We start from the raw sequence: 25,827 nt of genomic DNA on the forward strand, positions 1-25,827 counted from the left end.
CACACTGTTCACAGAGGAATCTGCTCTTTTGTTATCATTGTAGTCAGTGATTATTCCTTCTAGGTGGTTTGTAGTCCTGGCCAGTCATTCTGGAGGACTGTGTGTTTCTTTACTATAGTTTGACTTTCAGATGAAAAGCCACATCCTTCAGTGTTTTCTTCTTTCCTGTTGCCACAGTGGGTATTGGCAGTAGTCAAAAGGAACTTGGGAGGGATAGGAGCAGAGGGCTTATGGGAGGGAGAAGGTGGGAAGGCGCTGTGGCTGGGCTGTTTTGCCCCTCCTGCTCCTGGGGCGTTTGATGGCTCCACCATCATGGGTCTCATTGGCTGTAGCTCTAGGAGGCCAGGAAGGATCCATAGCAGCATGTGCCAGGTGACCAGCTCAGTCTCAGCTTTGACCTTCACAGGGTGGCATGTAGATAACCAGTCCGCACAGTGGAGGTTAGAAAGGGGCAAGGCTGCCACTGAGCCTGGCAGCGTGTGAGGTTCATGCTTATCAAAGAATGGACCCTCAGACCAACACACTTTGGATTGAACTCACTACGTCTTTCCATTGACAAAAAGCAAAACTGAAGAACTCTGTGTGCCTTGGCCTGTGAGGGAAGTGAAAGACCTAGCTGTACCGTCAGCAGATAAACTGAGAGGTGCTCAGGGTTTCATGAATGGCACAGGCTTAGGGTTGACATGTTTCTGGATGCTGTTCTTGGAATGGGGGTGATGATGCCATCCAGCCACAGAGCCAGCAAATATTTGTAGTCAGGATGTTTGCCCAGGGATGTACGTGGACATAAGGATCTCCCTGAAGGGGCCCTGAGCTGGGACTGGGACTCACAGGTGGGGCTGTAGCTCAGGTGACCTGCTGGCATGGCCCACAAGAGGAAATCAGTGCTGGTCCATAGGAGCACCTGCTCTGGGTGCACCCCCTGGGTGGGGGCCACTGTGCGGTGCTCTGCAGAGGGAGCCCACATAGCAGCATTGAGAACATCTCAGTGCATTTTATTACCACTTGGTTTGGGAAGATTAAAGTCCCAGTTGCCTCTTACCTCGCTCCCTTTTCTCAGTCATCCCCGAGGGCCTTTGCTTGATGCTGCTATGAGAAATTGAATTTGAGTCATTAGAGGTAACTTCAATTAGCAGCTCGGGGATAATGGCTGTGCACCCGGGAGCCGGAGCCATCGTCATGTCAGTAAGACAGCCAGCTTCCTGCTGACGGAGCAGGTGGAAAGCCGAGGGCATAGGCGTATGTTCACTGAGGTATGTCCTTGCTCTCTCTCCTTAGGTTGAGTTTGGAGGCCTTGGTCAGAACTGTGGAAATGCTCCAGATTTAGCTCCGCAGAAGCAGAGGACTAAGCCATTGATTCCAGAAATGTGCTTCACCTCAACTGGCTGCAGCACGGACATCAACCTTTCCACCCCTTACCTGGAGGAGGATGGCACCAGCATTCTAGTTTCCTGCAAGAAGTGCAGTGTCCGGGTCCATGCCAGTGAGTGCCTCTCGCCTTTTCTCTGCATACTGTACCACGGGGCATGGGCCTTCTCATTGGAAGTCCTTGCGCCCATTGGCCTCCCCCCAACCTCCCTGTGGCTGCCCCAGTCCCCCAATGCAAAGACCGCCTCTGTGTTCTCAGGAAGTTTGTAGTGATTGAGTCTGAGTTTCGTGTGACTCTGGGTCTCTGCTTGCACAGTCAACTCTGCTGTCCTCTTGGTTGCAGACAGCAGGAGGGCATTCGTTCCCACTGTTCACTAGGTGTTTGTACCCTGTGAATCTGCAATTGCTGATTTTTTTTTTTGAGGCTGTGGGGCCCTGACTCTAGAATTCAGGAGTTTCTGTAAGAATTGGTTGTAGCTTTGGGACATCGTATATGGTAAAGAGTAGCAAATCTTCATTCTGACTCTGGCCTCTGGGTTTAATTTGCTCATCTTGGTGTGCCTGTTAGGTTGCTATGGGGTCCCCCCTGCGAAGGCTTCTGAAGACTGGATGTGTTCTCGGTGTTCCGCCAATGCCCTGGAGGAGGTGAGTGCGTCCACACTGTTGCTCTCTTCCCTATGAGACTTGCGTTCGCTCAGGGCCAGACTGTTTCCTATGGACTTTCTATTCCCAGCAGTCTGCATAGGGCCTGGTACACAGGGACGTCAGAAAGTGAGTATTGTCAGGAGAAATGGCATGACAGAGAGTGGTTGCTGTCCACCTGGGCATGAATGGAGTTTAGAAGCTGTGTTTGTTCCATTGTGTGAGGACCAAGTGGAGTCCTCCTGTAGACAATCCTACAAGGACATAACCCCCTTTAAAGAACTAGCCGTGGGGGTTGGAGCACCAGAATGGGGCTCAGATGGCTCGTTTTGTAGCTTTCTCTTCATCACCCTCCCGCTGCCCCTCCCCCCAAACCTGGCAGTACCCCACAGGGCAGACAGTCAGAGCCCTGCAATGCCTCCAGTTTCAGCAGAGTGTCCTTCGTGACTTTGCTCACAGTTGTTATTATTACCAGTAACAGTGAAGACAATTATGTTAAGTCAAGTGAAACTGGGTGCCCGTTAGCCCTGAGTGGCCTCCCCGTCTTCCTCCAGGGGAGTCCTGCTCACGGGGGCTGTGTAGGTGACACCCACATGCCATTTGGCTGCTTTCTTATGGGGAGGCTACAGTAGCGCAAAGGAAGTCAAGGGGAGAGCAGATTGGCTGCAGACCTGGTGGTAACCACTTTCCTCCCCTCCTTTCTTGGCAGGATTGCTGTTTATGCTCATTACGAGGAGGAGCCCTGCAGAGAGCAAATGACGACAGGTGAGCAGTGTCTCAGAATGCGTACTTCTGAAGCAGCATGCACAGGTACTCAGAGGGCAGTGGCTGTTATCACAATGACTGAAGAGGATTTGGGAAGCACATTGTTTGGAGCTGGAAAAGCATCTCCAAGGCTAGTTTTTAAATGAGATGCGAGGGGGAGCCCAGAACTCCCAGACCTTTCCCCTTCGAGGCAGAGATAAGTAACGTCCTTTTGGAGGAGCCACGATGCACTCATATGAGGGTGTGAGGATCCTGTGGAGGTGACGTAGGGGCTTTGTGGGCTGGAAGTGAGGACAGTTACCTTGTTACAGTTGGGACCGCAGAGGTGCCCGTGGCCATGGGCGACTACTACACACTTTTCCACAGGTAGTTGTCCTTGACTCAGACATGCTGTTTGGAATGAGGATGAGTGTCCTCAAGGAAGGGAGTGGGGCATTGAGGAGAGCTCAGCCAAGCCGACCCACTATTGAATCAAATCTACAGAAGTTTCTGGGCATCTTAGCCCAGACGTGGGCTTCTTAGCTGTCAGACAGCTCATTTTCACTGAGCTGTGTCTTTGTGCCTGGTCTTGGCTTACTTGTTCTGAGGTAGAAATGTAAGGTGACCAAGGTTTTTGCCCTGGAAGTGCTGGCTGTCTAGAAGACGGTACACACACCCCAGGTTAGTGGTCAGTATCCTGCTTCCAGCTAAAATCCTGTGGGAAGTTGGAGCAACATTCCATCCTGCCCCCTGCCTCACAGGGATCCCTTCATGCTGTTCCAGATAGATGGCTATTCTGTTTGTTGCTCTCCTTTAAAGGCTGACTTGCTCACTTGACTTGAGGTCATCATGTTCCTCACAATCGCAACATAGCGCTGTTAAAGTTCTTCCTTATTTGGAGTGGAAATGGCTCTGCTTGAGCATCCCACCTTTACTTTATAATCCTTGTTCTGCCCTGCAGGGCCCCACGCGAAACAAATCTGTTCCCATAACAGTCCTGTGAATACTGCAGATAGCTTCCGTGTGGCCCTAACACTGTACATTGTAGGTTTTCACCTGGCCTGTTTTTAAGTGCTTTCACCATCTCAGGTGTTCTCATCTTAGGGCATGACAGTTTCCCAAAATGTCCAGAGCTTACGTTAATGCTTTTAAGGCTGGCCATTGAAAAGACCTGTCAGAGTGAGTGAGTGCTTGGGTCAGACCTTAAAGAGTGAGTCTGCTCTGGGTGAAGGGTGCAGAAGGTAGAGGTCATTTCAGCTCAGGGGAAAGGTTTGAGCAAAGGCCTGCAGGGGAGAGCTGTGATTACTGGCAGATCGGGGCCCAGTTGGAGATATTTTGAGGAAGCACCCAAGTCCTGTGGTAAAAGAGGTCTGTATGCAGAGCTCTCTAATTTATTGTGACTCCCCGAAATCTGCCACACTCAATTAACTCTGCTTATTTTGCGACAGATTGTGAGTTAGTGTTATAAGAAGAGCATCCCTGTGCTAACCCAGGGCAGTGTGGTAGGGATTTGTTTCCACACACTCAGTGTGGAGACATTGTGGTTCTTACCTCATTGGGTCCCAGGAACTTGTTGGTGGGAGTCAGCGGTCATGTTGGGTAAGGGAGGAAACCCCACCAGCGCGCCCACCTGAGGTGAGAGCGCCATAGGGCCTTGGAGCCAGCGGTGACTGAGGTAGCCTTTGCTTTTTGGCAGGTGGGTCCACGTCTCATGTGCTGTCGCAATTCTGGAAGCAAGGTTTGTCAACATTGCAGAAAGAAGTCCAGTGGATGTGAGCAAAATCCCCCTGCCCCGCTTCAAACTGGTAAGGAAGATGAGATGGGCTTGCAGACTCTGTTGACACCGCTACCCTGTTTACAAGTCTGTGGGTGGAGAACATAGTATGGACTTCTAAGGGCTGTTTCCTTTGACCCCGCAGTCAGCCTTTACCCCTTGGCTTTGGTCAGCGTTTATGATTCTCACCTATAATCAGACACAAGATTCAAAGAGGGTGTGTGTGCGCTCGTGTTTGGGAAGGAAGTTGCTTCCTGCTGGTTTTGTTCTACATTTGGGCCGGGAAACGATAGGGGAAACTGTACTGTTAGTTCCTGGAATCATTGGCTTGCTTCCCCTATGTTGTAGAAATGTGTCTTCTGTAAGAAGCGGAGGAAAAGAACTGCTGGCTGCTGTGTGCAATGTTCTCATGGCCGTTGCCCAACTGCCTTCCACGTGAGCTGTGCCCAGGCTGCAGGAGTGATGATGCAGCCAGATGACTGGCCTTTCGTCGTCTTCATTACCTGCTTTCGGCACAAGATTCCTAATTTGGAGGTGAGGGAGGGTGCCATTCTAGAATCCTCTTGACAGTCTCCAGGATCATTTTCTCTGCAGGCTGTTCATTTATTGTGTCAGCCAAGATTTCCTCAAGCATTATGCTTTATGGAGAGTGCTCATGAGTAAGCGATGGCCCCGGTCCATCGCTACTCCCTGCCTGGTGCTTCCTAATTCAATGGTACCAAACTGCATGTGGTTGATTCCTTTTGATTATCTGTTTACTTGTTTGCTTCTCCTCTAAGACATACTCTTTGAGGGTCCATTTCATTATTCTGAGTGTCCCTGTTATTTAACGCGGTGTCAGGGACATAGCAGCAGCTGTGTAACTGTTGTGAACCGATGGGGAGAGCTCCAACAACAGTGAACCATTAACCGCCACGTAGTAGAGATTTTGTACTTCTCTAAATGTTGAAGCTCAGAGAAAGATACGTGTACTTGTAGCTAGAGGAGTTATGGAAGGGGTTGGGTAGAAGGGAGCATTTGAAGTAAGGCTGAAACAGTAAGTAGGAATTGTGGGGTGGGGGTGGGCATTTGGGGCTGTAGGAATAGCACAGATAAGTCTCAGAAGAATGAACATGTAAGACTGGTTCTGGGGCCATGGTGGGGATGGTGCTTGAAGGGCAAGTAGCTCCAATAGGTGAAGGCCCTGGACTGTTATGCTTCCATCAGATACGGCGAACTGTTCCAACATTATGATTTTGAGCCATGTTTTTTTGTCTGTCTGTGTTTGTTTGTTTGTTTTATCAGTCTCTGTGTTAGATTCAAGGATTTGAGAAATAAGAATTTGAGCAGGGAGACCAGTTAGCCTAGGAGAGATGTGAGGGCTGAAATGGGAACACATAGGCAGAGCTTTGAGGTCACATCAAACCCTTTTCACTCTACTATTTGAGGTCATGGACGAGTTCTTGTTGGCTGACTGGATTCACCACTTTTATAGAGGTGTTTCACTGAGTACAAGAGATCGGTTAGGGGCTTAAGAAGATGGAAAAATAATCAATTTAAGAATGAGACCGGGGGAGTAAAAACTTAAAGTAGCATTGAGTTCCGGCTTTGGTAGGGAAATACGAATTCTGTCACAGAACAGGACAGTGATTTTGTGATTATCAGTTGCACTCCACATCCTTAAATTGGTGGCCATAGAACGCTGATGCTGTGAGGAAATGGGGGGTACTGTTGAGTATTTCTTATCATTAATTCATTCTTTACATATTTATTGGGCATCTACTACATGTCAGGAAACAAGGAAAGTTACAGGATATCAGATGGGGGCCAAGTGTGATGGATAAAGATAAGGCACGATAAGGGGAAAGAAAGAGGAGGCAGTGAGGAGCAGTGTTGACATTTGGACGTGAGGGAGCCAGCGTGTAAGGTAACTGGGGAAAGGCATTTCCAGTAGAGGGAACAGCAGTGCAGAAACCCTGAGGTGGGCACACGCTTGGCACGCATGCTCAGAATAGCAGGGATGCCAGCATGGCTGGAGTGCAGTGCTTGAGCAGCTTGGGGAGAAGTGGTTGGACACAAGGCCACAGATGATCTATGATCCCATTTGTATCAAAGGGAAGTTCAGAATGAGAAGAATGGTGATGTGAGGGTCCCAGAAATGGCAGGGCCCTTTTAACGGGGAGCCATTTGTTGTGTGCAGCTGAGGACATCCAGGGAACCTTGGTCTTTGTGTCTTAGCCCTGAGGGTAGAGCTAGTGCTAAGATCGGAGTGAAGCATTGTCTGGGGGCGCTGGGCTTCATGTTGAGTGTCTACTTTGATGTGAGCCTAAGTTGTGTTAGTAGGTACTATTTGGTTAATTCCCGCCAACAATGGGAAAGTCACGAGTCTGTTCTGGGAGTTCAGGTAAGACAGTACGGTGTGAGGACAGTTGCGGACTGCGAGTTAGGGAGAAGCTACGTTTATGCAGGAAAATACGAGAACTAATTTCTTCCAGTGTCCTGGCTGGGGTGTGGATATCTGGAAAGACCTGTTTTAACTCCCATCTTACTCCTTTTTGTTCATCCCTATGTTTAGCTTTTCCTGGTAAAGAGGAACCAGTTGGTCCTGGGCCTCATTGGCCAGACCTAGCAACTTAATGTGGCGGTAACCCATGCCTCTGTTTTTCCAGCGTGCCAAGGGGGCCTTGCAGAGCATCACTGCGGGCCAGAAGGTCATCAGCAAGCACAAAAATGGACGCTTCTACCAGTGTGAGGTGGTCAGGCTCACCACCGAAACCTTCTATGAAGTCAACTTTGATGATGGCTCCTTCAGCGACAATCTCTATCCTGAGGACATAGTGGTAATGTCTGCAAGGAGCTTTTTGGGCAGTTTAGGACTGGGGGTGTTTCTAGGTCTGAAGGGCAGATTAGACTGGCTGGGGGCCTGTCTGCCTTTTTTCAGCCAGGCCACAAGTCCCATCATTCAGTCCCCAGACAGAAAGAAGCCTTTGTACTGTTCTTTCCATGCAAAGGAATCGCATGCTGCTAGGGTACCTTGCTTCCTCCAGAAGCTCGTAGAAGTCAGCTTTTTTGCAGTTCTTTGAAACATCCTTGTATTTCGGTCTAAACTACCCTTGAAAGCATTCTACTGCAGTGGCAGAGGCCAGGCTTTGGTGTCAGGCCCATGTGCCAGTATCAGCTTCATTGCTTATTAGCTGTGTAGATTTGGGAAAATTACCCAACTCTCTTTTCTACCATGCACCCTTAGAGATATATGGAATTGGCTTTTGATTCTTTACAGTTGAAGTCTTTGGGGCTGAGTAGAAACCGCTTGGAGACACCTGGCCTGCTTATCTTACCAACACCTGAGACACATGGCCCTGCCTGGACCCAATCCTAGGTTTCCTGGCTCAGTACTCAGGAGTTAGTTCAGGTTTCCCCTGCCCCCACCAAGGTGGTGGGATAGAGCCACTTCTTTCTTTAACAAATCAGGTATTCCCCACGTTTATGCCACATTAGCAACGCAATTGCTAAAAGCACATTCATTAGTTATAAGGTAGACTCACACAGTAGTCAACATGATGATAACAGTATCTGTGGCAGTAGAGTAGCTATGACTTATTAAGCTGTTCCAGTAGGCCAGGCACTGTGCTAAGTGCTTTATGTCAAGTATTTCTGTCATCTCTCATACAAACTCTGAGAAGTAGGTGGTATTAGCTCTAATTTACAGAACAGTAATCTCAGAACTCGCTTCTAAAAGTTACTGAGGACCCCAAAGAGCTTGTGTTTTTGTGGATTATGTCTTTCAATATTTATTAGAAATTAAAACAGATTGATTTGGAATAATCCATTTTTTTAAATAAAAAAATAACTTCATTTTAAAACAAAAAATATTAGGAAGAATGCCGTTTTTCTGTAATTTTACAGATCTCTTTAATGTCACATCTTCAATCTGTTGTGAAATACTGTTTGGTTAAAGTATATGAAGAAAATTCAGTCTCACACAGATACTTAATTGGACATGGGAGGAGTATTTTATAAATAGCCTTTCAGATAATTTTGGTTATTCTTTGCTATTACACCAAAACTCAAGTGGTAGTTTCCTCAAAGTTAGCTACAGTGTGGAATCTGAAAGCAGGTCATTGAACTTTGCATACTCTGTTACATTAAAATCCATTAGTCTGTCTGCACTGAGAATGGATCTTTCACTCATGTATTATTTTATAACATTATACGTATTGGTACAGTGGGCTATACAGACTTTCCAAATGTTGTTAAATTCTTATACAATGTCAAAAATCACATTCATTTGTGAAAAATCTTTAAATTTTGGGAAGCTTCAATCTCGTATTAGTGATGCAACTTTCCTGAAATTTTCATTTTTGCTTGAAAGCGTAGATTTTTATCATTGGTGATACTGTCGGTTGTTTTTCTTGAAGTGACAGGCTCACTTCATTCATTTTCAGAAAGATATCTGTCAATACCCAAGTATGAATAACCATAGTTTGTCTCACAGTCATTTTTTCAAATAAAGCTGCGTTCCATGAAAGGAACAGCTACTTCAACTCACAACTCAAACCGTTACACACAGTGTTTTTCTTCAAGACCACCATCATGCCTTGGCAAGTACAAGTGTCTTTTGAGTACTTCCACACAAGCAGGAATTTGTTCTGGTTCAGTCTTCCCTGAGGTAGATGGTGGTTTTCACTGTGCTCAGGTGGACCTTCCTTTCTTTCTTCTCCCTTACTGTTCCCTCAGAGTCAGGACTGTCTCCAGTTGGGTCCTCCTGCTGAAGGGGAAGTGGTCCAGGTGCGATGGACAGATGGCCAAGTCTATGGAGCCAAGTTCGTGGCCTCCCACCCCATCCAGATGTACCAGGTAGCCAAAGGATTTTTGCTGGGGTTTGGGGGTTACTTGATTACTTCAGTGTTTCCTCTTGGACCAAAGGCGAGTCTTTGCTCTTAGGAGAGCTAAGAGGTCAGTAACAACCCTTTCAGAGTGAGGAGCTGCCCTGTGTCCAGTGTGCCAGGCGTGGCTTCAAACATAGCAGTCCTTCAGTGTTCTGAATCCTTCCTCTGACCACAGCAAATTGCCCCTGTGCATGGCAGCCCAGGGAGGGAGGCAGGGATATCTTAGCCACGGGCCTTTATGTTTCCTCGGCAGGTGGAGTTTGAAGATGGCTCACAGCTTGTGGTTAAGAGAGATGATGTGTACACGCTGGAGGAAGAGCTTCCCAAGAGAGTCAAGTCTAGACTGGTGAGTGTGTTTCCTGTCTGGGAGGGAGGGTACAAGGCAAGGATATATTCCTTTATTTTTCTAGTTTGGTGGTTAGCCACAAAGTGCTCATCTGCTTGCCTATTCTTCTGCAGTCAGTAGCCTCAGACATGCGCTTCAACGAGATTTTCACAGAGAAAGAGGTTAAACAGGAAAAGAAACGACAACGAGTTATCAACTCAAGATACCGGGAAGATTACATCGAGCCTGCACTATACCGGGCCATCATGGAGTAGGTGCTTCCAGGGGCCAAGAGGTTCCCAGCCATCAAGGCAAGAGCACTCTGGGGGTTCCACAGCACAGCAGACACCTGGACCTCTGACGTCTCTAAAATGAAGTTGTAAAATGAAAAGGAATGAAATAACCAATCCCATCATCTTCTCACTCCACCCTCATCGCATTCTGCTCTAGGGAAAGGACAAGCCGTTCTTGGACATGTGACAGCAGCCGCTGAGCTCCCAGCTGAGGGGCTGGGCACTGGAATGCTATGGCTGCATTGTCTCCAGTCTCTAATAGGGTCGACTATGCTGGCTGGGCTGGTTGCCCTGTTCCTGGCCTAGGACATAGCTTCCTAATGATCACCTGCACCAACTAGGAAGAGGTGCTGGTGCTTGCCCCCTGTCCCCTCCCCCCTTTTGTATTTATGTGTGTGTGTGTGTGTGTGTGTGTGTGTGTGTGTGTGTGTGGTCTGGACCAGCTTCTGCCAACCCCTGGCCTTTACTTTCTTCCTTGCCTATCCAGGGCAAACAAAATGTGAAATTCTGCCTTCAGCTGAGCTGAGTAAGGGCCCCTGGGGTTGGCTGGAGATGGATGTGGCATCTGTCCCTGCAGCTGCCTCAAGGGAGTGCTGGCAACGCTGTAGTATTGAAATGCTAAGGAGTTAATGCCCCCTCTGTCATCTCTTGAAGTATAGGGGTAACATAGGTGTGTGCCCACATCTCGAGGCACAGAGCCCCTGTGGCGCAGTATTAGAGGGTGTGGGTGGGGAATACTCTGAAGGGGTATCTTAATGATGGAAGCAGGCAGAGCCTGGTTGGTGATTCTGTGAACAGAAAATTGCAATCATGCAGGGGCTGGGAGGGTTAAGATGAACTGGGGCCACTTGTTCCCTGGGGCAGGTTTGCCCCTGGTCTGGGGGTGGGAGGGAGCATATTTAGGAGGGAGGGGGGCGGGACTGGAGGGCAACACTGAAGGGGTTAAACAGGTTTTTGCTCCTCATGAATTTGTTTGCCCAGGCCCAGGATTGGAGGGCTTCACACCTGTACCCTGTGTATACAAGAGTCAGATTTATAATACTTCCCTGTTTTTTGTTACATATGAACGCTATAAACCAAATTATTTTGAAAACTGGTGCATCACCTTGTCCTTAGCAATAAAATATGTTGAGCAGAGGATTGGCTGTGTCGGCCCCAAGGAGCCCAAGTGGCCCAGGGTCAGGCCAGGGTTGTATCACCAGTCATAGGTTCTGGAGCAGGGCCATATAGTTTAACAGTCAGTCTAGAAAGAAGTAGGAAGCCATCCTAAAGAGACGGGTTCCTCGTCAAGTTCTGGTCCTGTGGCTATTGGGCCAAGCATGGTGGGACATGGGGAGCAGAGGCACCTCTGGTTCTTTTTGCTTCTCCCTGCCTTAGAGATGGGAAGGAGGAGGTAATAAAGGGAAGACCAGACCACCACTCAGCCTGTAAACCTGAATTTGATCTCTCACTTCTGCCCCGCTTCATTGAGCTGGTCAAGTTCATGCCAGAGTCTGTGTTCCATACAGGTTGTAGACCAGCTTGAAAGGGAGGGAGTACATTTTAGGTGTTTGAAGAGGAAGAGCAAGGGACTCAACCCCCAGAGGTGTCCCAGTGGGATCCTGAAGCTGTGAGCTGCCTATAATTGGTGAGAAACTTCCCTGGAAGAAGACCCAGGCCCTTTGCCTGGTGTGTTCCAAAGGTCCAGGTGGACAGGGATAGAGCAGCAGCAAGCCAGGGAAGGGCCAGTGAGTTGGTGCAGGACTTGGGCACAACAAAGATGCTCCAGCTGGTCCTTGGATGGCTCAGGCACTCCATTTCATGGCCTTATCCAGGTGTACGAGAGGCTCAGCACCTCGCAATGCTGCTTTGCATCCTGGGGCTTGGGAGGTGGCTGCTTCTGAGTATCATAGGGGAAAGGAGGAGCAGCAGGTCTCAAAGATAGCTTTCTACGCCAGCTCCCTCCTGGGGCCAAGAAAAGGGACGTTGGCTTTTGTGCAGCACCTGATAACTCCAGGGATTCAGTTGGGAAGACTGGGCGGGACATGCCTTAATGGATTGGAGAGCCCTGGGAGCGCACATACCTGTGGAGGGAAGGAACACTTCCAGGCTCGGCAGGGCCCCAGAACGCCCTATTTCCACTGACCCTATCTTCCCTGGAGGACCTGCAGAGCTGGGATGCTTGGTCTGATCCCAGCAGAGTTCCTAACAACACAATTTTTCTAGAAACTGCATTTTCACTTTGGTCAGCCTAATAACCCTGGGAAAACGAGGTTTAAAGAGGTAATGAGATTTTCTTACACAGAACAGGCCCTTTCTTCCTCACTGTCAGTCAGGCCTAGGCCTCAAGAGGATCCACTCCAGGGAAAAGCCCACCAGTCTGTCTTAGGCAGCTACCCCCTAGAGGCCTTTTTACTAGGGCAAACTGCCCTCCGTTAGTAAGGTAGGATCTTTCGGTTGGCAACCAAGGATCCCGACATGACAGTTCGTCCTTCCATCAGTTTTAAATTGTGCCCCAGGTGAATGAATGCCAGGGCTCAACTGCTGGAATGAGGGTGGGAGAGAGCTGGGACCTCCCGAGATGCTGAAGCTAGACGGGATGTGACTGGAAGGAGTGGTCCTGTGTCCCAACAAAGTTTTCTGCGAGGCTCTGAAATCGGTAATTCAGACGAGCAGCCTGGGACTCCCGTCTCCTACCCACACCATTAGGCAGGGTCGCCCAGCCCGGACATCCAAAGTCTTGGGCCTCGGAACGAACTGGTGGCGTTCCTCGCCGTGGAGCGACCGTGGCCGTCCTGCACATTGCGCTTGAGAGGCCACCCGTCCCCCGCACGGACGAGGAAACGGGCTGTGGAGGGGCTGGATCATCCCGGCCGACCGCGAGCCCTGTGATCGTCTGAACGCTCGCATCCCGAACGCGCGCCCTCTGGGGCATGAAGCCGGGGGAGGAGGATTCCGCAAGGCTTTGGACGTGCTCCGGGGAGCCGAGGCGAGGGCGCAGTGAACAGGCAGGCCGGGCCCGCTAGACCAGCGACCAGCCGGATACCTCCCGCAGCCCCACACCTCCCACAGCCCAGTAGGGAAACTCCAGGCTCCTGTACTATTGGGCTCCTCTGGGCTTGTGCCCGCCTACTGCCTGCAGCGCAGCTCTGCATTGGTCAGCCCGGCGCCCGCCCGGCTTCCGCGCGCCGATTGGCCGCGGATGCCCGATCCCCCGCGCGAAAACGCTAAGGCGGAGAGCGGGATTGGTGGTCCCGCCGTCCCGGGTCGCGGCCGAGCGCTCCGCCCGCCGCTGCGTCCCCACTATGGCGGCGCCCATGCCGCCCACCGCGTCGTGGGCGCCCGCCGGGGTCCCCCGCGGCTGCTGCCGCCGCCTGCGCCGTCGCCTGCGTCTTCCCGCCCGCGTCGGGCTAGGCGCCGCCTCCCCGCTGCCTCCCTCACCGCTGCGGTAAGGGCCGGTCCTGCGCGTGTTGGGGCGCGGCAGCCACCGCAGCTAACGGTCACCGCGCCGCCCTTCCCCTCCCCCGCCGCCCGCGCGCAGTTGCCGGGTTTAGGCCGGGTGCGGAGCTCGCTTACTCTCTTGCTGGGGAAGGACGGGTTGGGGCACGGCCTGGTCCTCTTCGGATAATAAAATCCGGCTGGGTCTGGGGGCTCGCGCCGAGGGCCCGGCCACTGGACGACCTCTGCTGGGTAGTGGCGGCCAGGCCTGAGCGGGGAGGACAGGTGGACCCGGGCCGAACGGCCTGAGGTCACCTGCCTGCGCGCCCCCGCAGCGCTGCGCACCTTGGCGCAGAGGAGCACACGGTCAGGCTGGCCTCCGCCATGGGGAGAAAAACGAAAAGTCCAGGGACAGTCTGAGCGGGAATCCGCAGCGTACGGGTAGCGGCTGTCATTGCTTACTGCTTCACTGGCAGTCAGATGTTTAGGAGACCGGGGTCAGTCTGGCAAAAAGTTACGCCCTCTTTCTTCCTTTCATTCTGGCACTTTTCTTTATTGTTTACTCGGTGATCTTGCTTGCAAGACGAAATATCTTAATGACCAGAGCAGGTTTGGTTAGGATAGTGCTCCACGCATGTTTTGGATTCCTTTTTACAACAGTGCCCTTAATAAACCTCATTTCTATTTGTGTTTCCCTCACAGATGAGTTAGGAGTGAAACTGAACTGAATCATTGTAATTAGCTGAGAGAGGGACCAAAGAAGACAGTTGTTTTGTTAAAAAACAAAAACAACAACAACAAAAAACTTTTGGTAGATATACTTTGAATTAGCTATACTATATCTAGTTGAACATGAAGGTAGAAAAAAAGCACTTACTAGGTTCCTGAAAGTAAAATAGTCGTCATGGAAAATTAGGTTATTTCTACATCAGAATCACCCTGGAGTGATGAATACTGAACTGTTTGGTATACTTTCAAGTTAAAAGGATTAAAAGGAAGCTGGCTCAAGAATTTATGACCAGATGGTGTTTTCAAATAATCTCTTCAGGCAATAGCAACTCCTAAGATTAAAGATTCTTAACTCAAGGACATTTTGAGGTATTAAGTGATGATTCTCTCCAGTTCACATGTCGCATGAGTAAATAAGATGTGTATATTCTTAGAGACTAATTGACTTTGGATCATCTGTAGTGTCTATTGAGTATGTATTGTGTGCTAGGCCGTATGACTGGGGGGGAACTCAAGACCGGTGAGGTGTGGGACTTATTCTAATGGGCCTACAAGTTAGTTGTGGGAATAAAGGGAACAGGAAAATGGTAACTACTGTGATGGTTTCTAGAATTGTGAGACAGTGGGTACTATAAGAATGCAGGAAAAGGGGTTGATTTGAGCCATGAATGGGTAGGTCTGAGTGGATGATGGGGAGGGAGAAGTGAGGAAATGAGAAAGTGAGGATGATAAAGGTGGCAGGAGAGAAACAGAAATGCTCATGGTGGTTCCAGGGAGTTTCTTATTGGAAAAAGCAGGAGATAAGGTTGTACAAAAAAAGTAGGTTGATGGTATCAAATCAAGTAGTAACCTTGGCCCTGGGTTGAGGCAAAGGATAAACAAGTAGTAGTATTTACTTCACATGAAACTGGAGCCATCATGTTAGAAAAGATGTACAGCAACACTTTATTTGCCTAGTTACTTTTGTGACTAAGCTCAGCTATTTAGAATTACAGACCTCGCAGCCACCCAGGATTCATACCTCAAGATCCATTCTTGCCGTTCTTCTGTTGTCCCCCTGGGTTGCCAGGTCTTGTTGATACTACCTCCACATTATTTCTGGCATCTGTTTCTTTCCATTTCTACTGTCATTACACTGCTTTGGGGTCTTTGATAGGCCATTCCCTTGAATTATTGAAGAAACCCCCTAACGTTTTTTCCCTCCTGTCCTCCGATATATCTTGTCTACTACTGTCACTTTCAGATATCTCACTTCCTCAGCTAAAACTTAATGGCTCCCCACTGGTTGTTGAATTAAGCACAGACCAGCATGGTATGGGCACTATGGGTAAACTCTTCTTGCCATTTTCTTAGTTTTTATTATATTTTTCAGGTCAGTGGAACTGTTTGCTCTTTGTGTTCTGTATCTTTGCTCATGTTGCTTTTTCTTATCTTGACCCCTGTCAATCTCTAATTGTTGGTTTTTATCCACGTTTCAGGGCCATTTCATAAGGAATTTCCTTTGTGAAACTTTTCTGTACTTTTCTCCCCATCTAAATGGGACTTCTCTCGTTTAAACCATTATAACACCAGAGTCTGCCTTTTGGCCACAATTGCCAAAATAAGGCTGAAGCTTTTTCAAGACATGGACTATCTTCTTATCATTAAGCACAGTGTTTTGTACATAGTATATGCTTGGCACATATATTTTATATTAAACATAGCTTTGAACCAGGATGGCAGCAATGAAAATTCTTTGTGCAAACAAAATCTTCATCACAAAATCTGTAAATAAAGTTACTTATGTGAGAGAATTCCTTACTGTAAGATATGATGTATTGGTTTGGATAGGCTGGGTTAGGCTGCATTAACAAAACACCGTCGAGATTTCAGTGACTTACCACAATAAAAGTTGACTTCTCATTCATTCCATATGTCAAACGTGAGTGAAAAGGGAACTCTGCTCCTCACTGTCACTCAGGGACCCAGGCTGATGGAAACTCCATCTTAACATGGTGTTTCCATGATCTTTTTTTTTTTTTCTTCCATGATCATTTTGATCAAGTGAAAGATGGTGGTCAAGGGAAGTTTCTGTCCCAAAGTGGAATGTGTCACTTTCATTCACATTTCATTGGCTAAGGCAAGTGACATAGCCACGCTTGAAACAGGGAGTTGCAGTCTTACCATGTGCCTGGAAAGCAAAGAGTCAAATAGTTTGTGGACAGCACAAATGACTACTACATCTCTGAGTATCACGGCCTATAGAAAATTAAAGGTAGCAAAATCAGATGCGCTGCTAGAGACAAACAGTATCAAGAACTAATAGCTCTAACCAGGCATGGAACGAGGGTGGATTGGGAACTCAGAACCCCATTATAAGCACTGTAAATGCTCACAGACCAAGGTTGTTGATATAAAAGTAAACTATTATATCCCAGGAATGTATCCATTCCTGAGGATACACTATTTTATAGCACCCTCAGTAATGAACACAGGAGTGGTCCTAGGGCATCCAAAAATTAAATTACATTCAAGATATTCAATTCAAGAAGCCAGGAAGTGTGTAGTAACTTGAGGTACATTTTTACTTGAATGGTTAAAATAAAAAGGAATCTTAGTTCAACCTTTTTGGTGTAATTGGTTTTAATTGAGGCTATCAAGCTTTGGTATTTGGGAAGGAGATTTCACTTTTGACAAAGAATAGAAGCATAGAGTACTGTTTGGAGCCCTGGTTCAGGAGATAGGATCTGGGTTGAAAGCGTAGCTCTGCCACTAATTGTGTGACATTGAGCAAGTGTCTTATTCTTGAGCCTGAGTTTCCTTACCGGTGAAATGCAGTTTCCTTATCGGTGGTTATGAGGATTAAATGAGTTTGTTTATGTCATGTGCTTAGCACAGTACGAAGTTCAGAGTAAGTATTCACCATCATCACCATCATCACCAGCAGCAGCAGGTTTTGAAGAAACTTTGAGAAATCAGGTAAGGAAACCCCAGGAATTCAAGTAGAAGGGTTCCTCAGATTTTCCAACCTTTTTCCCCTTCCTTAGATAGTATTCCTGCCACACTTACTTTTTTCTTATCTATCATATTTTACTTAATCGTGTGTATGTTTGTGTCTCCCAATAGACTAGGTGCTCTTGTCATCCCACAAATATTTATTGAACACAAACTCTGTGATAGGCTCTATGCTGGGTCAGGGCATTAGGCATTATTAATATGAAAGGTATGTCCCTGGCCTCACAAAGCCTACAGTGTGGTAGGACCAGAAGCCAGTAAACCAGCAGTTAGAATACATTGTAACAAGGGCTGTGTTTATGGGTCCTGTGGGATCTCCTATATTCACACTGAGAATATAAATAATGGTTTTCCGGAGAAGCTCACACCTAACCTAAGTCTTGAAGAATCACTAGTTATTAGCTGGGTAGCTGTGAGTTTAAAAGGCTTTTTAGACTGGAAACAACTGTGCAGTGGCTTTGAATCACAAGAGAGTGTCTACATCCTGAAGACTCTTGAATGACAAGAGAGCAGGGTATGTTTGGGAAGTATGTGGAGGCTGCAAAAGTCAGATTGTAAAGACCTTGTGAGTCCAAGAGTTACAGCTTCATCTTGCAGATGAGTAGGAGCCACTTGAAGGATTCAAAGGTAGAAAATAACTTCAGCAGCTTTGTCTTTTAGGAAGATCACTGTGGAGGAAGCAGAGTAGTGAATATCCTGTTTCTCTGACATGGAAGTTTTGAGGTTTGCAACCATAGTACGGTGCCTACTACACAAGAGTCATAAATTATTTATGTGTGATATGAATAAGGAGAGATTAGAATGACGGGAGACTGGAGGGGAGGATACAGTTAGGCTGCAGCAGTAGCATGAGGGCTGCGTCCGTGTCCTTTCTGAGCATAGGAGAAGGCATTGTCAGTTAGAGTGCGTAGACCAGAATTTCAGTCATAGCTTCACCAGTTTCTGTGGTGTAACCTCAGGCCGGCTTCAGAGCCTCTTGTGTCCTCCGCGTTTTCAACTTTTTAAAGTGGGGTTAAAAATCACTACCTTGTAAGATTGCTTGAGGATTAAGCAAACTTGTAAAACGCCTGGTTCTGTGCTATTAGACACATAGGGACTTCTTATAATAAAAGTTCTAGTTTCAGGATTCCTAATGTTTAGTATATTACCTGGTTCGTGGTAGGTTATCATTAGCCTTCAGTCCCACCACACTCAGAGATAACCACTGCTAACATTGTGGTTTTATTTATATGTCTTAAATGATTGATGCTGCTGCCCTGGGGGTGTTAAGCATGAGGGAATTATTCTGAGGTCACAAAGGGAAGAATTGGTATGAATATCATACCAACATAAACATTCTTTAAATTCTAGCAGGTTATATATGGCTATTCAGCTGTTCCCAGCCCTCACTCAGAAGCCACACAGGCGCGTGTGCATATACTCTCGCCATTGGTACTACGCTGTGCTCACTGCATGGGCTGCTAAACTATGCACTTCTCCCTCAGCCTGTCATTGTCATTGACTGCTTCTCCCTGAAATTCTGTGCCTCCTCAGTCTTCTTCTGAGCATGTTTTTAAAGAGGTTAATGTGCTTTCAGTTCATGTTTATTCTCCATTAGGTTCCTCCTTGGTCATCCTGGCTGACAGGAGTTCTTCCCCTCTGAACTCCTGTGCAACCTCATTTATGTTATTCTGATTGAATGTCATCTACTGCCTTATCATTATTGGTTTATTTGTCAGTAAATTTCCCTTTTTCTTGATGTCACTTTTGCTTACAAAATAATGGAAAGATGGCATGTTATGTATTATTTTTTTCAATTTTATTGGGGAATATTGGGGAACAGTGTGTTTCTCCAAGGCCCATCAGCTCCAAGTCATTGTCCTTCAGTCTAGTCGTGAAGGGCACAGCTCAGCTCCAAGTCCAGTTGCCCTTTTTAATCTTTAGTTGCAGGGGGCGCAGCCCACCATCCCATGTGGGGATTGAATTGGCAACCCTGTTGTTCAGAGCTCTCGCTCTAACCAGCTGAGCCATCCAGCCACCCCTCCGGAAGCTCAGCAGCAGCTCATTGTCTTCAATCTAGCTGTGGAGGGCGTAGTTCATTGGCCCAGGTGGGAATCAAACGAGCAACCCAGTTGTTCAGAGCTCGCGCTCTAACCAACTGAGCCATCCGGCCACCCTGGCATGTTATATATTTTTAACATGACTTGAAAACTCACTGAAACCAACCTTTTGTCTGAGATATGTTAAACATGTTAGAAAATTCTGTTACTAAGTTTTTAAAGTGTATGGCAGTGATTCCCATATTTTTTGGTCTCAGGACCCCTTTATAAGTTTAAAAATTATTGAAGACCCCAGAGGACTTTTTATTTTTGTGCATTTGGTCTGTTGATATTTAATGTATTAAAAATTACTGGGAAGGTTTTATATCACAAGAATACATGGGCAGATATTCCACTAGCCATCAGGATAGTGATGTCACATGTCATATATAGCTTCTGGAAAACTCTGTTGGACCCTTGTGAGAGAATGTGAGTGAACAAAGCAAATAATTGAGAATTATTATGAAAATGATTTTAAACTTGTGGATCCACTGAAAGGGTCTTGGGGACCCTCAAGGATCCTTGGACTACAGTTTGAGAATTGCTGGCATACTGATGTAAGAGTTTTTTATAAGTGACACACGCATTTTTTTTTTGGTGGAAAAATAACATAAGGATAGAAACACTACCAAATATCTGTTTTCAAAATGCAGTCAACATTGTTTCTTAAAAGAAAAACTAGTTTCCAGCTTTTGTTATGGCATCTTCTTTATCTTGAAAGGATGTGTGTATTTTTGGAATATCTACTAGGTACACCCCTCTTATATTTGCCATCCCGGAAAAAGTCAGCAAACTTGGAACACCAGTATTTTTGTAAAAGAAAAATACACAACTGATCTTTGAGTTCTAGAAATCTTATACATACTTGGCCATAGTTAGAGAAATTTGAGATACACAGAGTTTCATGGTTACTCACCACCTCATTGTCAAGTTTACTTATGATCCTATTTAAAAAATCCAATTTTTTCTGAAATTGACCACATTGATGTTATTTTGTCACATAAACTGCACTGCATCACAAAGTGAATGAGTAAGCGATGACACCACTGCCCCCACCATGCTGTGGAACTTGCAAACTAATTGAGGATTCTTCCCAAACCTCATGTACCGCAAGACATCTGACGCAGGGATTGTGTGAGGAGGCTAGTGTCAACTGAAATGAAATACCAGAAAAGTTTATAAATAAGCGTTCTGGTATTTTCTTTTGATACCTTGGCGAATCATTTTGACTACTCCCCTTTGAGATGTACAGTTGGCCCTCATGTGGGTTCCGCACCTGCGGATTCAACCAACTGAGGCTCGAGAATATTCAGCATGTGTGTGTGGGGGGGCGGCGCGTGGAGTGTTATGTTGTGGTTGGTGTGCGCTATGTGGTTACAGCCTCGATGGCTGCATCTGCACTGAACATGGACAGACTTTCTCTTGTCACTATGCCCTAAACAACATAGTATAACAACTATTTGCACAGTATTTACATTGTATTAGGTATTATAAGTAATCTAGAGATGATTTAAAGTACATGGGGGGTGTGCATAGGTTATATGCAAACACGAAGCCATTTTATATAAGGCAAATACTGTGCCATTTTAGGTTAGCGACTTGAGCATCCCCAGATTTTAGTATCCTCGGGTCCTAGAATGAATCCGCCACGGACACTGAGGGAGGACTGTACATCCCCTCTGAAGGTGAATGGGCTGGGCCGTTAAAATAGCATCTTTTGCCCTTGCTTTAGCCTTCTCCCAGCTATCTTCCATATTGCTACTTGAGTGATCTTTCTAAAATGCAGATCTGACTAGGACATTACTTAATCCCTTATGTGGTGCTTTTCTTTTTTTTAATTTATTGGGGTGACAATTGTTAGTAAAATTACATAGATTTCAGGTGTACAATTCTGTATCACATCATCTATAAATCCCATTGTGTGTTCACCACCCAGAGTCAGTTCTCCCATCACCATATATTTGATCCCCCTTACCCTCATCTCCCACCCCCCACCCCCCTTACCCTCTGGTAACCACTAACCTATTGTCTGTGCCTATGAGTTTTTGTTTCTCATTTGTTTGTCTTGTTCTTTTGTTGTTTTTGGTTTATATACCACATATCAGTGAAATCATGTGGTTCTCTGCTTTTTCTGTCTGACTTATTTCGCTTAGCATTATACTCTCAAGATCCATCCATGTTGTCACAAATGTTCCTATATCATCTTTTCTTACCACCGAATAGTATTCCATTGTGTATATATACCACAACTTCTTTATCCATTCATCTATTGAAGGACATTTTGGTTGTTTCCATGTCTTGGCCACCGTAAACAAAGCTGCAGTGAACATTGGAGCACACGTGTCTTTATGTATAGATGTTTTCATATTTTTGGGGTAGATACCCAGGAGAGGGATTGCTGGGTCATACGGTAATTCTATTCATAATTTTTTGAGGAACCTCCACACTGCCTTCCATAGCGGCTGCACCAGTCTGCATTCCCACCAACAGTGTATGAGGGTTCCTTTTTCTCCACAGCCTCTCCAACACTTGTTACTATTTGTCTTGTTGATGATAGCCATTCTGACTGGGGTGAGGTGATATCTCATTGTGGGTTTTATTTGCATTTCTCTGATGATTAGTGATGTTGAGTATTTTTTCATATGTCTATTTGCCATTTGTATGTCCTCTTTGGAGAAATGTCTCTTCAGGTCGTCTGCCCGTTTTTCAACTGGGTGTTTGTTTTTTTATTGTTGAGTTTCATGAGTTCCTTGTATATTTTGGATATTAGCCCCTTACAATTAGCAATAATTGCACCTCGGATAAACCTCATTGGCTACGATACTGCCACTGCACAAAGCTAGAAGTCACCTTTCCAAAAAAAATACATACATACATACATATATATATATATTTATATATATATATATATAAAACCTTGTGCTCTAAACACCATTAAAAAAATAAGCACAATCCCAATACAACCAAACCTTAACAGCTCTTATTCAGAAAGATTTTGTTTTATTTTTTTATTCGTAAACCAAAGATAAACTAAAACATGAAAAACTGAAGGTTTTTTTCCCTTGTATATTTATCCCCCTCCCCTAGGCTTTTTCTCAGCTACTTCTAAAGGGAGCATCTGACCAGTGACAAAATATTTTTCAACTTTTCTCTTCTGTCTTCTATTTTTAAAACCTTGATAGATATCTAATTTCTACTTAGAAAGTCACTCACTGTCCATGTTACAGGAGTCTGGGTCCACTCAGGAGAGAGAAACCACATAGTCCTTTGAACGGGTAAAGTTTAATGCAAGCAATATTAACTATTTCAGAGAACAGGAGTAACATAGATAAGCTAGTAAGAAGTAAAGAATTAAGCACATGGGAAGATACTCAGCATCCTTAGCTGTCAGGGTGATGCAAAGCAAAACCACAGTGTGATTCTTGCACTTAGCCCAACTCTAATTATTAATTTTTGCTTATCTTTTTTTGTTCCATTTTTGCTTAGTTCCCTTTTTCAGATCCCAATTTTGCTTATGCTGGGTCTCCTATGATGGCTGTTGTTACATGTTTTTGTTTTGTATTTAGGGTTTGTTTTGGTAATCCTTTTAAACGTTTTAATTTTCATTTTTCTTGCTTGTTTTTTATCCATCAAAGCTTGTATGACTCTTTTTGTATATTCAGCAATGTCCACTTTGTTCTCTAATATTGAGGCTTTTGTTTTTGTGATGGTGTCATTTTTCTTTGTTCACTTTTCCTGAGTGCTAATTTAATTTTATTTTTAAAAATGTTGTTTTACTGCTTTTTCCCTGAGCTCTCCCTTTAATCTCTGCTCTTAGCTCTTGTTTTATAGAGCATTTAGGTCAGGCCTGGGAGAATCTTTGTTAATGATCTTTATCTGTTCTGGGACAAAATTTTTTTCTGTTGAGTTGTCTTCATCTACTATGTTTCTCCCTTGGCCTTCCCCATTCCTTTCTTCCACTTTCATTACAGTATTTTTGTTTAGATCCTGTACCAATTCCTTTTTATTATTGTCCTGATATACTTTTCCCCCCTCAAATGAAAAGTGTTATTACTGAAGCCACATCATTTGGATTTGAATCCTGGCTGTGCCATTTACTAGCAGTATGACCTTAGACAAGATAATTTAACCTTTCTGTGCCTCAGTTTCTTCTCTATATAATGGGAATGATAAACTCATAGGATTTTTGAGAAGATTCAATGAGTTAAATCATGCAAAACTCTTAGAGTTGTGATTGGTTCACAGTAAATGCTATATGAATATTATCAATATTAATTATTCTATGCCTCACCTTGACTTGCAATTTGAAAATACACAGTTCTTCTGCATAGAATAATTTAATATATTGCATATTAATTAACTACTTAAATCTGCTTAGTCATGCATAAAGTCTGAATAAGAGATGTACATTCAGCAAAAATGTTATAAAAAATTGATGAGCTTTTCAGTAACTTGTTTGGGAAGCTGGATAATAAATAGTACGTAATAACTTTTAATTAGCTTGTGTCAAAAACATTCACAAGAAACATGCTCAGGAAATACTTTGTGGTTTTTGCTCTGTGTAATTTCATCATAATTGAGTTCCTATCCATTATAGCTGATACTTGAAGCTTGGGAAAATTCTGACATTTCAGACATAAAAAATTGTTGCCTGGTGTCATTCTGAAAATAACTATATTATAGGATGTTTTAGAAATGACAGTAGTTTGGTGCAGTTTGTTTTGGTGAATTCAAATTTTAATTAATTTTTTATGGCTAATTAAAATAACCTAGCTTTATGTACCTTATGTGCCTTTTGTACCTTTTTTGGAGCATATTATAACTGACTGAATATTTGGTCAGTAAACAGATAGTTTTTGAGTACCTACCAGGGATATAATGGCGAACAAAATAGACGTATTCCCTGCCTGCATTAACCAGAACATAAATGTTTAACAAATCCTTATAAGATCATAAGTGCGTTATATAATGGGATGGGGATAGACAGGTGCTGCAAGAAGATTAATAGGGACACGTAACCTAAAGTAGGTAGACTTCTATGGGGAATTAACTTTTAAGCTGAGATTTAGATGACTGGGAGTTGGCTAGATGAAATGGTGGGGTCAAGAAGGCATTAGCCTGATGTTGGGAGAGATGGTCAAAACACTCAGTGTTGCAGACTCAGGTTAGGTGGTAAGAGATGGCAAGAAATGTGGGAGAAGAGGTGGGCAGCGTTCAGATCATGCAGAGTCTTATAGGCCTTGTTAAAGGTTTTGGGACTTTACCCTAAGGATAGTAGGAAATTTACGAAGTGAAATAAATTCATATTGGCTGCTATATGGAGAATGAATTGGAGAGGATAAGAATGGATGCAGGAGGCTTATTAGGAGACTAACGTGGTAGTTCAAGCAAAAGAGTACAGTGACTTGAAATAGGATGGTGGCTGTGAAGATGGAGCGATGGGTGCATTCAAGAAGTATTTAAGAGGTAAAATGTACAGGATTCGGTGATTGATTATATTTGGAGGGTGAGATGAGAGTGAGAAGGAGGGTACTGTCAAGGATAATTTCCGGGTTTCTGATGGAAGCACCTGTGTAGGTGTTACCCTTTATTGAGACAGTGAACACTGGAGAAAGAGGAGGCTTACAGGGGAAATGTAAGGCATCTGTGAAACATCTAGATGATGATACCTAGGTGGACTGTACAAAGTTTGGGATAGTGATGGTACATGAAGTCACAGAAGTGGAGTAAGATTGCCTTGGGGATAGCTGTAGAATGAAAAATTTAAAAAACCTGAGACAGTACCCCAAGTATCTCTCTACATTTAAAATTGCCATATATACTCACACACACACACACACACACACACACACACATTATACCTTTAGTATATGTTACGTTTTGGAATGTGTACACATATTAATTATGTCTATAGTAGGGCATATAATTAGAAATATATTTATTTAATTTTAAACAAACATTTCTTGCGTGTTGCTATGTGTCAGATGCTATGCTATTAAATGTAGGTGAGTCACAGACCTAAGTTATGGATTCTGCTTTCAAATTTATGCTAATTCTTTGTAGAGTGAAAGATAAAGAAGATGTTTTATAAATGCTATAATAGAGGTAAGCATGGAATGTTATGAGAGTACAGACAGGCATAGTGTAGGGCTATGGTTAAGGAAAGCTTCCTGAAGGAGGTAAGACTTGAACAGAGTCCTAAAAGGTGAATTGGCATTGCTAGGCAGAGAAAGGGCTCTTATCACCATGCTGTACTTCCTCTCACAGTTTCAGATGCCCTAGGAAGGTCAAGTCGTGGGTAGGCTAGAAAGCCAGAACAGATCATGGTGGGTTGGAGTAAAAACAGGAAATGAGAAGTCGAACAACTCCGTTAGGGCAAGGCCTGAGTTTGATTTTAGTGTCCTCTGTGCCTGACATACTCCCTGGCACTTAGTGTTTGTTGCGTTAGCTTTGGACAGAAGAGACACCTCCTTCTCTGAGATAAGATGAGTACGTGAGGAGGGATTGAGTCCAGATTCCTGCCTTCCCTCCATGCTGAGGAGAGCTTGCTGTGAGCAGCTGCAGCTCTTTACCTGCGTGCTTTTCTGTGGCTGTG

At 45.2% G+C, this 25,827-nt stretch overlaps 2 protein-coding genes and 1 non-coding gene across 6 annotated transcripts in view; 2 read left to right on the plus strand and 1 right to left on the minus strand.

Annotated features, from left to right (window-relative positions):
* The window catches only part of KDM4A (lysine demethylase 4A), a 39,664-nt gene extending 29,190 nt beyond the window's left edge, over positions 1-10,474 (plus strand). For 2 of the 4 annotated variants that reach the window (XM_033114668.1, XM_033114669.1), the window contains exons 14-22: positions 1,279-1,483; positions 1,937-2,013; positions 2,720-2,775; positions 4,451-4,559; positions 4,877-5,062; positions 7,177-7,347; positions 9,245-9,364; positions 9,650-9,742; positions 9,856-9,996. In XM_033114668.1, coding sequence (XP_032970559.1) covers positions 1,279-1,483; positions 1,937-2,013; positions 2,720-2,775; positions 4,451-4,559; positions 4,877-5,062; positions 7,177-7,347; positions 9,245-9,364; positions 9,650-9,742; positions 9,856-9,996 — 1,158 coding nt within the window. Of the gene's footprint in view, positions 1-1,278; positions 1,484-1,936; positions 2,014-2,719; positions 2,776-4,450; positions 4,560-4,876; positions 5,063-7,176; positions 7,348-9,244; positions 9,365-9,649; positions 9,743-9,855 lie in introns of all 4 variants that reach the window. The other 2 variants (XM_033114670.1, XM_033114667.1) reach the window with 2 other exon arrangements.
* Positions 10,475-13,289: 2,815 nt separating this feature from the next.
* Positions 13,290-25,827, plus strand: part of ST3GAL3 (ST3 beta-galactoside alpha-2,3-sialyltransferase 3) — a 173,827-nt gene continuing 161,289 nt past the window's right edge. The window contains exon 1 of the mRNA XM_033113627.1: positions 13,290-13,441. The gene's annotated coding sequence lies outside the window, so the exon portion shown is untranslated. The remainder of the gene's footprint in view (positions 13,442-25,827) is intronic.
* On the minus strand, positions 21,939-22,073 carry LOC117027900 (U4 spliceosomal RNA). Its single transcript, XR_004424016.1, has one exon. It is a non-coding gene; the product is annotated as a U4 spliceosomal RNA (small nuclear RNA).

Source organism: Rhinolophus ferrumequinum, chromosome 9 (genome assembly GCF_004115265.2).
Source record: "Rhinolophus ferrumequinum isolate MPI-CBG mRhiFer1 chromosome 9, mRhiFer1_v1.p, whole genome shotgun sequence".
In the NCBI taxonomy this organism is placed as follows: Eukaryota; Metazoa; Chordata; class Mammalia; order Chiroptera; family Rhinolophidae; genus Rhinolophus; species Rhinolophus ferrumequinum.